The sequence below is a fragment of the Vipera ursinii genome, assembly GCF_947247035.1.
Source record: "Vipera ursinii genome assembly, chromosome: 6".
Lineage (NCBI taxonomy): Eukaryota > Metazoa > Chordata > Lepidosauria > Squamata > Viperidae > Vipera > Vipera ursinii.
The window spans coordinates 41977698-41992171 of record NC_139515.1 but is presented as its reverse complement, the minus strand read 5'-3'; the positions used below and the strand labels follow the sequence as shown (position 1 = coordinate 41992171).

The window sequence follows — 14474 nt, the reverse complement described above, 5'->3', positions numbered from 1 at the left end:
TGTCCTTGTATTTACAACTGTTACAGCATCCCCAGGGTCACTTGATCAAAATTCAGGCACTTGGTAACTAACCTCTATTTATGACGTTTGCAGCATCCTGGGTCACCATTTGTGATCTTCCCAGTCAACTTTCGATAAGCAAAGTCAATGAGGAGAGCTGGATTCCCTTAATAACCACATGATTCACTTAACAACTACAGTGATTTGCCTAACAACCATGGAAAAAAGGTCATAAAATTGGGCACAACAACTGCCTTACTTAGCAATGAAACTTCTGTCCCAATTGTGGTAATACATTAAGGACTACCCAGTTAGCTTTAACACATTTGCAGTATACAATATATTATGTCCTATGATCCCATGTTGATTTTTTTCAGTCGCATAATTACGTTTAGCAGTTGATTGCTAACTGCATCTTAAAATCTTGGTGGTCTACTGAATCAATCCCAGCAGCTCTGTCAAATGGAAAGATATATAAAAGATATATATTGCTCAGATTCGGGCTGGTCTGGACTCCAACTGGGCAGTGTCTGACGAGGGGGAAGCGATGGGTTTGGCCGATAACATTTGGGAGGAGTTTGATCCTGTGACTCCGGATGAAGTGGACAGGATCATGGGGAAATCAAGTGCTGCCACGTGTTTGTTGGACCTGTGTCCCTCCTGGCTGGTTTATGCAGCTCGGGAGGCTACACGAGGCTGGCTCCTGGCAGTTATTAATGCTTCTTTGAGTGAGGGGTGCTTCCCCACCACCTTGAAGGAGGCGGTGGTGAGGCCCCTCCTCAAGAAACCTGCCTTGGATCCAGCTATTTTAAATAACTTTCATCCTGTCTCCAACCTTCGCTTCCTTGTGAAGGTTGTTGAGAGCGTGGTGGCTCGGCAGCTCCCTTTGGTCCTGGAGGAAACTGAGTATCTGGACCCGTACCAATCGGGTTTCAGTCCCGGGTACAGCACGGAGACAGCATTGGTCGCGCTGGTGGATGATATTTTTGCGGGCCCAAGATAGGGGTTATTCCTCTGTCCTGGTCCTATTAGATCTCTCAGCAGCTTTTGATACCATCGACCATGGTATCTTGCTGCGACATCTTGAGGGGTTGGGAGTGGGAGGCACCATTTTATGGTGGTTCTCCTCCTACCTCTCAGGCTGTTCGCAGACGGTGTTGGCAGGAGGACAGAAGTCAACCCCGAGGCCCCTTAGTTGTGGGGTGCCTCGGGGGTCGGTCCTCTCTCCCCTCATGTTCAACATCTACATGAAGCCACTGGGTGAGATCATCCGTGGTTTCGGGGTGAGGTATCATCAATATGCTGATGATACCCAGCTTTTCATCTCCACCCCGAACCAACCCAGCGATGCCCTCGACGTGATATCCCGTTGCCTGGAAGTGGTACAGTTCTGGATGGGGAAGAACAGGCTCCAGTTCAACCCGGCCAAGACTGAGTGGCTTTACGTACCGGCATCTCATTTAGTCCAAGAGGTTCCATCTTTGGTTGTGGGAGGAGAGGTGTTACCTCCCATTGATAGGGCGCACAACTTAGGCATCCTCCTGGATACACGACTCAGTTTTGAAGATAATATAGGAGTTGTGGCCAGGGGGGCATTTGCCCAGGTTCGCCTGGTGCACCAGTTGCGCCCCTATCTGGACCGAGATGCCCTACATACGGTCACTCACGCACTCGTTACCTCCCGTATAGATTACTGCAATGCTCTCTACATGGGGCTGCCCTTGAAGACCACCCGGAGGCTCCAGCTGGTGCAGAATGTGGCCACGCGGGTAGTGATGGGAGCATCCTGATACTCCCATATTACACCCCTCCTGCGTGAGCTGCATTGGTTACCGGTTGCCCTCTGGGTGAGATTTAAGGTGTTGGTACTTACCTTTAAAGCCCTACGTGGCCTAGGCCTGGGATAGTTGCAGGACCGTCTACTGCCGGGAACGACTTCCCATCGCCCAGTGCGCTTACACAGGGAGGGCCTCCTCAGGGTGCCGTCAGTTAGACAATGTCAGCTGGTGACCCCCAGGGGGAGGGCCTTCTCTGTGGGAGCACCAGCCCTGTGGAACCAACTTCCCCTTGAGCTCCGGATGGCCCTGGATCTCCGGTCCTTTCACCGGAGCCTTAAAACATTTCTTTTCCATAAGGCTGACCTGGACTGACAGGGATTTTTAAAATGTTTTTAACTTATTATTGGGGCTGCTAGTTTAATTCTTTTTTAAAACTTTTGTATTATTGTATTTTTATTGTTGTGAGGCGCCCTGAGTCCTTCGGGAGATAGGGCGGCATATAAGTCCCAAAAATAAATAAATAAATAAATAAAATATAATACCCAGGTCTAACAAAAGAAGCAGTTGTCAGAACCCATATCTATATTGCTTTCCTATTTCTCTTTCTGACCCAATTCTCACTCTACTCTCTTCCTGGGTTCTGCCATACTCCAGGAGGGGAGGGGGGAGTGCTTGCAGGTTATTGCCTTTACTTCCTCTATCACTACAATGTAACATTTTGCTTTCCTGAAATATTTCTCTCTGAACTTTCTTCGCCCTTGATGTCAGCTAGTAGAGGTGGGAAGAAGAAAGGAATGTATCCTCCAGCAACTGGTTTATCTCTGCGCTTCCAAGAGAAGGTGGGAAGAGCCACCTAAACATCACTGCTACAACTGGAGCCAGCCTGATGTTATCTCCTGTTTCCCATGATGGACTTAACACTTGGGGATTGGCTGATTTGAACCAACCGGACGAACTATGAGGAGGGGTTTTGCTTGGGACACTTTAACCTATTGATCTGCGTGGGAAATTTTCAGATCCTGTCTAGTATGCCTGCTATCAGCTTCTCCTAATAAAAGTTCCTTTTGGAATAATCCACTTCCATGAGTTCTGCTTTCTTGGGATGAGGTTTTGAAGTGGGCCCTGACACAGTGCTGTAATATATCTACAAAAGATAAGTCTCCTAGGTAAAAACTCAAAATATTTTTCAATACAATATCAGTTAACAGCAATAGTTCAAAGAGTTCAGCATAACTTTATCCTTGATTTAGTTAATATTACCAGACTTAGTATTAAGAAATTCACACATGTAAATTATTTGTAAACATAAAACAATTCCAAGAAACCTTAAGGTAATGAAACAGCATTACCTTAAGACATGTAAAGGTAAAGGTAAAGGTTCCCCTGCACATGCGTGCTAGTCGTTTCCGACTCTAGGGGCCGGTGCTCATCTCCGTTTCAAAGCCAAAGAGTCAGCGCTTGTCCGAGGACGTCTCCATGGTCATGTGGCCGGCATGACTAGACGCCAAAGGCGCACGGAATGCTGTTACCTTCCCACCGTAGTGGTCCCTATTTTTCTACTTGCATTTTTACATGCTTTCGAACTGCTAGGTTGGCAGAAGCTGGGACTAGTAACAGGCGCTCACTCTGCTACGCGGCACTCGGGATTCGACCCGCCAAACTGCCGACCTTCTGATCGGCAAGCTCAGCGTCCTAACCCACTGAGCCACCGCCTCCCTTTTTAAGACATGATCCAGTGATAAAAACTACAGATTTTGTTATTAGCCTATTGAGGTAGGACTGAGGAAAACCAGTCAGTTTAAGACAATGCTGAATCAATGGACTAATGATCTGCATTATTGTACTAAAGCATTTTATTTAACAAGGTATGTTTATCTCCCAAATATCCCAAATTTTACAATTGAAAAAATGAGGTAAAACAAGAAAAACAACAAATTAGCTCAAATTCATTTAACAGCATTCAGTAAAATCTAAATCTTAAACTGAACCTAAACAAGGGGGTTCAGCACAATATCCCAATGTAAATTTTGCCCTTTAGTACTTCTATTCTGATATTGCATCCAAGTATATAAGAGGCAGTGTTTGTGTTGTGATGTTGTAATCCATATGTCATCACTTTGAGTAAAATTTTGGCTTGCTGCAGATGTCCCTGATTTTAAATGAGATACTTTTCATCATTTTTTTCTATTTTTGGAGTAAGAATAAACAGTAAGAATAAAAATTGTGGGATACTTAGCCATGCTAAGCTGAAGGGACAGGGACCAAGTAAAGGTATCTCTCTAGAACAGGGGTGTCAAACTCAATTTCATTGAGAGCCACCTCAGCATTGCAGTTGCCCTCAGGGGGGCGGGTGAGTATGGCCTGGGTGGGAGTGGCCTACTGGGTGGGCGTGGCTAGAGTGCGTATGGCCTACTGAGTGGGCATGGCCAGCTCTACATCGTTCGCATCAAGGGTGCCTATGGGGGCCTGGGCAGGAGTGGGAGAAATCTGAGGGTCTCTGGCAGAAGGAGGGTCTCTGGGCCAGGGCCAAGTCAGTGGGGGCCGTTCCCTCACTGTTTTCAGAATGGCTTCGCGGGCCACATGAAACCACTTCACGGGCTGGATCCGGCCCCCGGGCCTTGTGTTTGACATGTCTGCTCTAGAAGATAAGTGCTGGTGACAATAATAATTTTCAAGCTGCATACCAGAGCAAGAAGGCAAGGCTGTGGTGCATAAAATTCAGGGGACTTCAGGAAGAAGAGAGTTGAGACTTTCTATTATTTCTTCTTTGGGCTCAGCCCTGCTGCTACATGTGGACTGACAGTCTATCTCAGGTCACAAAGTTTGCTCCATGGCCAAATAAGGACTTGAAACTGGAGCTCTCCTCTCCCATTCCAATAATTAAATATTACAACACATGGGTCCACTTCACCACACTGAGGAATAATGCCATCTTGAAGTGGTATTTAAAATAATGTTAAGGTGAGTTTAGTTATTTTTTACCTGGCCAGCCTTGAGGGAAGCTATCTATTCCTCCACACAAAACCTCAAGGACTTTGCAGAACCATTGGTGAATGGGACCCTGGTCTTCCTCGTCCAGCTACAGCTGGTGTCAGGTCGCAAACAGTTCCCTATTTTAATTACTTTCCTTCTATCCCTCCATCTTTGGACCTGCCATTCTGTTGGGGGAAGGGAGGGGCAGCATTACTTGCATGTTTGTATTTGTTCACCAGTTCTGTTTCCTTTTCCTGATTGGCATGGGGAGGGGTATGATAGCTCTCCGAAGATGATCGCGACAAGCCGGATGCCAGCGAAGCCAGTAAATCACGCACCAAGAGCAACGGCTGATCGCCCCAAGACGCCAGCTGATTGGATACAATTCAAATCCCCGAGTGGCTTTGGTGGGAAGGGTTTTACGGCTTCGGTGACTATAAGGTGTTTATGAACTTTTACCTCAGACCTCACCTTGATCCCCCACTGTTACTGATCCCCAAATAAAAGAATCCTGTTTGAAGCAGTTATTGCCTTAAGAGTTCAAATTCTTGGGAGAACAGCTGAAGTGGGTCATTACAGAAGGCGAAGTCTGCACGACGCTCAACCCGGAGACACAATTGCACTACTGGGGGAGCTGCAACTATTGCACATATGGAGGAGTACCCATTGAAGCAATGGCTTGGAGACCTCCGACAATTGAAGGGTGAAGAAGGCCTCTCCAGGGAGATGGAAGCGGCTGGGCCGTCCAACAAAGGGGATCGAGCCAGATGGTCCCTTGGACTCTGTAAATCCAAAGGTTGGGAGGAGAGAGATTCCAAAGTTACCCTGAACAGAAAGGGGAGGAAAAAGAAGAAGGGGTCCAGCCCTGTCCCCGAGACAGAAAGGGGAAAAGGAGGAACCAAAATCAGAAATTATGGAGGCAGTAATGGAATATGTAAGGAGAATCTTAGATGAATTCAAATTACAGCTGGAGGAAGACCAGAAATCCAAGGCAGAATCAGGGGGAGTCAGAAGTTGAGGAATTGGCAACTAGAGAGAGAGGGGCCACAACAGCCCAGACCACAGCCTGGGGTGTCAAACTCAGGCAACTAGGGGGCGACCGCTTCAGCCAGTAGAAGCAAAACCTGTACCAATTGGGGCAAAATTTGATGGGGACCCAAAGCGGCTGGGTTTCTTCCTTGCACAAGTGTTCATGTATATGCAGATTTATGGGAGGATGTGATGTGGAGAAAGTCCAGGTGGTCACGTTAGCCCTGGAAAGGGCAGCCGCTGACTGGATGGTCATCCTCTATAACTGTAATGCACCTGAACTGCAGAATTTTAATTAGTTTATGACTGCGCTCCGCAGACGCTTTGAAGATCGACTAGCTGATAAAAAAGCTCGAAAAGGTATAAAAACAATAAAACAGGGCATACGGCCAGTAGCAGAGTATCCAGAAGAATTTAAGGAGTTACATAGCTGCCTCCATTGGCCAGAGAATATCCTGGTAAGCTGCTTCCAGGATGGAATTAATGAGGATCTCTACAATGCATGTGTAGCCTGTGGTGCCCCAGGACGTTTATATGACTGGTGCCTGCTGGTGGAAGAGGTAGAAATTGATCAACATAAGCACTTACACCATCTGGTGAAGTTAAATTTCACCCCACACTCAGAAAACTGAAGGGAATCCCAAGACAAACACACTAAACTACTCAGGGCTGTATTAGAGAAACTGCGCTCCGCTAAACTGTATGCTAAATTATCAAAGTGCGAATTTCACAAAAGTTGCATTGACTATTTGGGGTATCGCATTTCACACCAGGGAATAGAGGTGGACCCAGAAAAGGGAAGAGCCGTATTAGACTGGGCTTCTCCTAAAACTCAAAAACAAATTCAAAGTTTTCTGGGGCTTGCAAACTTCTACATGCAGTTTATTCCCTCTTTTGCACAAATTGCTCTTCCTATTACAAATTAAAACCTAAAGCAGGGGATAAACCAAAACCTAAAAAACCTATCAATTGGATGGGGGAGTGCCAAGTGGCATTTGAAAAACTAAAACCCTTTTTCTCTATGGAACCAGGGTTGAAGCACCTGGACCCAGAGCAACCTTTTATAATACAAGCAGATGCTAGTGACTTGGCCATGGGTGCTGTATTACTACAGAGGAACAAAGGGAAACAGTTACAACCGTGCGCTTATACCTCCACAAAACTTTCAGAGATGGAGCAAAGGTGGGCATCCTGGGAGAAGGAAGCCTATGCAGTATGGTGGGCATTGCTGACTTGGAGACATTTTCTTGATGGGAATAAAATACCGTTCCAAGTATGGACAGATCATAAGAATCTAGAAGCAATGAAAACTCCTAGGAAACTTTCACCCAAGCAGGCAAGGTGGTTTCAATATTTTCACCATTTTAATTTCACTATCCACTACCTCCCTGGAAGGAAGAATTTTTTTATTCTTATTACCATTTACCGAGGTGGCTTATAATAATGCTATACATTCTAGCACTGGATTTAGCCTATTTCAAGTCGCCAATGGGCAGACTTTTGTAGCCATTCCGGAACTTCCTCTTAAAGAGCCCGAAATCCCTTCACTACAGGAATGGATTAAGCAACTATGGAATACTTGGCCAGTAGTCAGGAAGGCTCCATACGAGGCTAGGGAATCTTACAAAACCCAGGCCGATCAGAAAAGAAATGAACAAAAACCATTCAACATTGGGGAACATGTATTTCTTTCCACTAAATATTTGCAATCGCTACAACCCTCAAAGAAATTGGGCCCAAAATTTGTGGGTCCTTTCCCAATTAAACAAATTATAAACCCTGTAACTGTTGTATTAGACCAGACATGTCAAACACAAGGCCCGGGGGCCGGATGCGGCCCGCGAAGTAGTTTCCTGTGGCCCGCGAAGCCATCTTGGAAACAATGAGGGAACGGCCCCCACTGCCTTGGCCCTGGCCCAGAGACCCTCCTTCTGCCAGAGACCCTCAGATCTGTCCCACTCCTGCCCAGGCCCCCATAGGTGCCCTTGATGCAAACAATGTAGAGCTGGCCACGCTCACCCAGTAGGCCATATGCACTCTAGCCACGCCCACCCAGTAGGCCATGCCCACACTGGCCATACCTACCCGGCCCACTGAGGGCAACCGCAATGCTGATGCGGCCCTCAATGAAATTGAGTTTGACACCCCTGTATTAGACCTACCAAAGAATCTATGGAAAATCCACCCAGTTTTCTACTGAAGTTTGCTGAAACCAGAAATTACCTCCGACCTCAGGCCACCTGCTCCCTCTTCCTACCCCTATTTTGATTGAGGGAGAACACTGTTGTGCAGTGGCAGTGGAGCCTTTTGCAGTCACTCCCCCCTGGCTTCAAAAATGCTGGAGGGGACTGGCTAAGGTGACAGAGCCTCCCCCATCCACCCTCCATAGCATGGCAGTCCGGCTTGGGAGGGGAGTGAAAGGGAAGAAGCGGGCAAGCAGCCAGGTCATTGAACAGGCAGGGGGAGGTCACTGAGTGGGAAGTGACCTGGCTGTGGGGGTCCCTGAGGTAAGCGGGTGAAGGGCCCATGGGGCATCTCCCCCCTCCCTCACCTCAACTTGTGGCAGCGGCAATGGTGGGATGGAGTGGGGGGGCTCTTCATTAGGGCTACTTTTTGAGGTAGGGCTTATATTATGCCCGCCCCAAAAAAATCAAGCTAGGCTTATTTTCAGGGTAGGTCTTATTTTCAGGGAAACATGGTAGTTGATTTTTATTTGCAGGGTAGTTATTTTGCCAAAGTAAAAAAAAAACTTAGCTATGCTTAGTCTATATCTCTGAAGTATGACCCAAACTTATATTTAAAGAATTTGTGGTGTAGACTGCAACCTATGCACGTTTTCCTGGAATAAGCTTTCTTTAACAGAATGGCTCTTATTTCAAGGAACCATGCTTTAGGATTATGCTGTACAACATTTTAATCAGCTACTTAAATCAAATAGTAGAAACTTCTAATCTCACATCCCTCAAGATCAGAACTGGAAGAGCATTAAAAAGTCTACATTTAACATGGAGAGTTGCATGCACCAGTTCATTTTAGTGCAGTCTTCAAACTAGTTTATGTACTGTACCTGTGGATAGCACACTGCCATGCTGCATGTTAATGAAAAAGACACAAGACAGTTAGCTTTAAAACATTTATGAGAATAACTTGTGTGATATTCATTGCTGTAGTACAGCTTCTAATCATGATTAAATATATTTTCCAATATATTTTCTAAAATTGAAGAAATTATAACTGAATTCCTGTTTCCTTGAAACTAAGGAAACTGACCTTCACGCTAAAACTAAGGAAACTGACCTTCATGCTGACCTTCTTGGAAAATATGTTCTGCATGGAGCCTTGAAATTTTGCTATATAAACATCAGGACTTTATCAATTTGAAAACATAAATTTTCTCCAGAAATATATTGTACAATCAGCTTTTAGTTCTGAAAATACTACTATATAAAAATCTTTACCAATTTCTTACCAATAATATACTGCAATTCTATAAGATAAATCCTTAGAAATTTTAACTCCAAATATGACTTTCTTATCCACACTACTACAGAATGTTTATAGAAACACTTTTTTCTTGTCCAGAAAAACATTTTGAAAATACAACAGTAGCATATTTAGAATAAAATAATATTTCTGGATTAACATAAATCCTACTTACGTCGTTTGGGGGAAACTGCCTGTAAACAGGCTGTTACAATATCACAGTTCCTTTGGACTTTATGTAAAAGTCTGTCTTTTTGTTTCAGAAGGCGAAGCAGTTTTGCTGACTGAACACAAATTCTGTAATTCAACTCCCATATTACTGTTGTCAATTCACTAATATCTGTCAAGAAAAGAAAAAAGGGCCAAAGGCTACAATCTTCAACTTGAAAATCTATTTCCTTCTTTGATAATCAATATGGCTTTCTTCAAAAGGGTCTTATCATTCTAGGTACCCCAGTAAAATTCTTAGCATGATTGTAAGGTAATATATACTATAAAGTCTTATAAAAGAATACTGTAGAAAAATGATAGGTATCAATGTTATTATTTAGAATCACTCCTGTGAAAAAAGCAAGGCAATGATCAATTGAAACCATATCCAAATTTGCTGAGTTTAATTGAAACTACAGGAAGTGAATAAACCTATTATTGGCATTCAATACATTTTTAGAGGATCTGAATTTTACCAATAATTATTTAATTAAAATGTTTAAAATATTTATCAGCATAAATTTTAGAACTGCATGGATTTCAAATACTTTTACTCCAAGGTTGGTATGTATAGAACTGAATCTTAATTTATTGGCTCAATTTTATTTTACTATAGCTTGAATTTGAAATTTTCAAATATAAAATTCTATTTTTTTTCTTTATATAGTGATATAATATGCCAGAAGATTTAGATGCTACATATAACAAAACACAAAAAAACACTGAGATACTTTTTACAGAATTCTACTTAATTAAATAAGGTTGTACTGGAAACCTTTTTAAAAAAAATCTTCCATGCACTCATAAGGTACCCCCTAGTGGACAAAAGCAGACATCAAACTGATTTAATTTAGCATATGGTGACTGTTCATGAAATTACTGTAGTTAAAACAAATAAGAGGGGTTTATCACTAATAAGTAACCGTAGATAATAGACATACTAAATCAGGTATCAAACTATCATTCACTGATTAACAAAACCCAACACTTAATTTTTTTTAAAAAAAAAAAGCAGTAGCAACACACACAGCAAGGGAAAAAATAATGTTTTCTACATCTAACAAAAATTATAGCACAAACTTTACTGAAAAGATACTTTGAAGGTTCAGTACTGAGTTTATAGTCTAATGAAATATGTTAAATAACAAGAGGCTAATAGCAGAGCACTACTTTAAGAAAGTTTTCTATGCAACTCAAATTGATTAACTTCAATCGGAGAGAAAATTTCAGTTTTGTTTTGTTTTTGTTTTTTAATCCCATTTATATCCCACCCTTCTCCGAAGACTCAGGGCGGCTTACAATCTAAAGCACAAATCAATGTGCTTAGCAATAGCCTTCATTCTATGTATATGCCTGCTTATTAGGGCTTTCGCCCCCCCCAAGCGGCATTATTACAAAGTCAGCTTATTGCCCCCAACAGTCTGGGTCCTCATTTTACCTACCTCGGAAGGATGGAAGGCTGAGTCAACCTTGAGCCTGGTGAGACTCGAACCTGCACTAATTGCAGGCAGCCGGTGTTACTTAAGTTCTTTAGGGAAATCTGAGTGATCATACACATTTCTATCAGGAGGCTGATCATTGTTATCCTTTTTAAAGTGTCTTTTCAGCATTCACATGGGCCATCTTGGCTCGTGATCCTTGTAAAAATCTTGTCAGGATCACCATGTCACTGTTGCTGACAGAATAAGGAATAGTTGCTTGCTTAATATTTTTAAATATTTAAATAATCATCATTTAAAAAGACTTTCCATCAGTAAAAAGCAACCTGCCCAGAGGTTATAATTTAAAAAAAAACAAAAAAAAGAAAGCAATGAGAGAGAGGGAGGGAGGGAGGGAGGGAGAGGGAGAGAGAGAAGGGAAGAAAATCCAAGTACCAATTCTTAAAGAACATAAAGGTAAAGGTTCCCCCGCACATGCGTGCTAGTCGTTTCCAACTCTAGGGGCCGGTGCTCATCTCCATTTCAAAGCCGAAGAGCCAGCCCTTGTCTGAGGACGTCTCCATGGTCATGTGGCCGGCATGACTAGACGCCAAAGGCGCACAGAACGCTGTTACCTTCCCACCCACCGTAGTGGTCCCTATTTTTCTACTTGCATTATGTGCTTTCGAACTGCTAGGTTGGCAGAAGCTGGGACGAGTAACAGGCGCTCACTCTGCTACGCGGCACTCGGGATTCGACCCGCCAAACTGCCAATCTTCTGATCGACAAGCTCAGCGTCCTAACCCACTGAGCCACCACGTCCCTTAAAGAACATAGCTTAGGTGAAATGTATATTGTGATTTGCATTAATTCACAGCGTTAATACTAAATTTTAATGGCTGCGTTTCATGCATTTATTTTTTCCCTTTTGGGGGTGTGGAATGGGGATTTATATATAAAGGATAATGTAAAAGAAAATAATCAGTCTTTGAGAAAACAACTTGGCTGATGGGAGGGGCAGAGATATTGGGAAAACTTTTCTTCTTTGTCCAAGGTGAGGTCTTTTTTTTCATGGGGTGGGCAGGGACGATCACTGCTTAACTGAAAGAAATTGGAGCACAAGAGTAATGTTCAAAGCCAATCAGAAAACTAAGAAAATGAGATCCTATAAGAAACAAGAAAATCTTGCTTTGACTGATATATGTCTCAATTAACTGAAACACTTCCTTCAAATAAGAGAGGATGGGGCAAATAAAGCAGCAGAATCAAGGTTTAAACGGTTTTCATTTCTGCGATCCTCATTAGACTCTGCTGTTTATTACCTTTTATCTCAAGCCGAATTCCTACAGCCCTGCCATAAGCTCACAACCAGGACTGAGCATTTATCTATATTTTAGTGGGGCTCTGTGCGTTATCTTCCAGCAGGGTTCTGTTTATCACGATCACTTCGTTTTTATCTTTTCTCTGCCAATTCCAGATGGGTCACATGCTTGCTTGCTTTCCCTGTTTTTATTCCCAGAACGACCACCCAGCGCAGTTGGACTGAGCCCATCTCTTCTCTCAGACAGAGAAGCCTGTTCCTGCCTTCGCTGTGCATATCAGCCGGGGGAACATTCCCCATGATAGGACGACACGGGGTTCAGCGAGGAGAAACCTTGGAGGCATCCTTTACCTTTCTGAGCCAGGTATTTCCTCTGGTGCCGCTGACCTGAGTTCCGCTGCAGCTCCTGCAGGACGCGGGATTCAGCGTTGCTGCCTCTCCCCCCGGGAAAGGCGTCGGAGCCGGCGGACGCCTCCGTGGAACTGTCTACGCTGTCGCGGTGGCGTACGCGCGCCACGCTGTAGAGCTCGGTTAGCAGCCCACTCACCAGAGAGGAGGTGCGACTGGCCCTTCTACTCCGGCCGAGCTCCGCCTCTTCGTCCTCCACCAAGCTGCCTGCGTTGCTGCTTACTCTGCTCCGAACAGGCAGCTCCGCAACGCATCTGCCTGTTTCTGCTCCAGCGCCCTCCCTGTTGTCGCCCAAGTCGACCTCCGTGAGCTCCATTGGGCTCCTTCTCCGCGCCTCGGGCGCAGCAGCGACACCCGCCGCTGCTTCTATGAGAAGGAGGTGAGCAACGCTGTCGCCGCCTGAACAGTTCTCAGGCCAGAGTTCCGGGTTTGTCTTCCACGGAACGGAGGTGGAAGAGGAAAGCTCCTATGTTCGACGAAGACCTGCGCCGACAGAGCGTCACATCCCTCCCAGCCTCTATAAAACTGCGACACTCTCGGCTTGCATTCCTCGCCCCTCTGGCAGGTAGTGGCTCCCAAACAATTAGCGCTCTGCACCTGTTGCCGGGAGCCAATCAGCTCTCTTCGAATCACCGGGCCTTTGCTAACTTCAAAGGGAGCCTCCCGCTGCAGAAGCTGGGATCGGGCCGGTTTTGCACTAACTAACCAGTCTGGGCTTTATCTAGACTAGAGCAAGTGATCCAGGTGTCACACTGAAACTGGTACATGTAGCAAAAACAAATGATTATATTTCAGCTAATGGCTATGGTTGACCTGCATAATTTTGCAGAGGAAAACCATACATCATTAAACAGTGAACGGACAGCAAAACAGTAGCTTTCCTTGCACAACATAAGCCAAGGTTAATTTAACAATTATTTACTTAATCCAATTTTTCTGGATACAGGCAACAAGTTCGGTTAAATTTGATTGATCTAAAGGTCTCCCAGCTGGTTTTCATACTTAAAGCAGGACTAAGAATTCAGTCTACCAGTTTATGGTCTGGTATCTTAACCACTAGATCAGACTGGTTCTCTGATTGGCCAAATTATAATGCAGCACACTGTATAAATCCAGCCAATGTGATAGTTTAGTTTGTGCTGTCTAAATTCAGATTATCAAGTTTATCATGAGTAAATTAATAAAGGATAAGCACATTGTAAAAGCACAGCCACTGCCGTAAACTAAACCATAAACATAGGCAAAGTTCATGCCAGCTAAACATAAGCAAAACATTTTATGTGCACAAATGTTATTTCTGCAGGCCAGAAGTATCCACCTATATTTCATTTATAAAAAAATGCTTGAAATAGGAATTCTTAAGTTGCACAAACAAAATATAGTTACCCATACTTAATTTAAACAGTTTATTCAAGCCAACATTTAAAAATTGTGTGACCATACTTGGCTAATGTGTGGATAATGCATTTCTTATAAATACAGGTCTTTTTAAAGAAAAAAATCAAAAATTTTATACATTGACAAAATTAAAAACAAGCATCACTTAAAGCAGGGGTGTCAAACTGCTGGCCCGTGGGTCAGATGCGTCATGCTGAAACTGTGCCCACCCCATTGCTGGCAATGGAAAAAAAGTCACAATACATCGCTACACATCATGTGAGGTTGCGAGTTTGACACCCCTGATTTAAAGTCTGGATCATAATTTTATCTCTTTCATGACAACATAAAACCTCACTTTTCATGCAATTTCTACTTCACCCTCATTTTAAGGCCGGGTTTACAAAATGCATTGAATCCCAGATTAACCTAGTAGATTGTGTTCAATATGTTATGCAGACTTTAACTATGGTTTGC

At 43.9% G+C, this 14474-nt stretch overlaps 1 protein-coding gene across 1 annotated transcript in view; it reads right to left on the bottom strand.

The window, feature by feature from the left end:
- The window catches only part of TBC1D30 (TBC1 domain family member 30), a 67539-nt gene extending 54417 nt beyond the window's left edge, over positions 1-13122 (bottom strand). Inside the window, exons 1-2 of the mRNA XM_083365581.1 lie at positions 12564-13122; positions 9439-9603 (exon numbers count right to left, since the gene is read on the bottom strand). Coding sequence (XP_083221707.1) covers positions 9439-9603; positions 12564-12936 — 538 coding nt within the window. The 5' untranslated portion in view covers positions 12937-13122. The remainder of the gene's footprint in view (positions 1-9438; positions 9604-12563) is intronic.
- Between the last annotated feature and the right edge of the window lie 1352 nt (positions 13123-14474).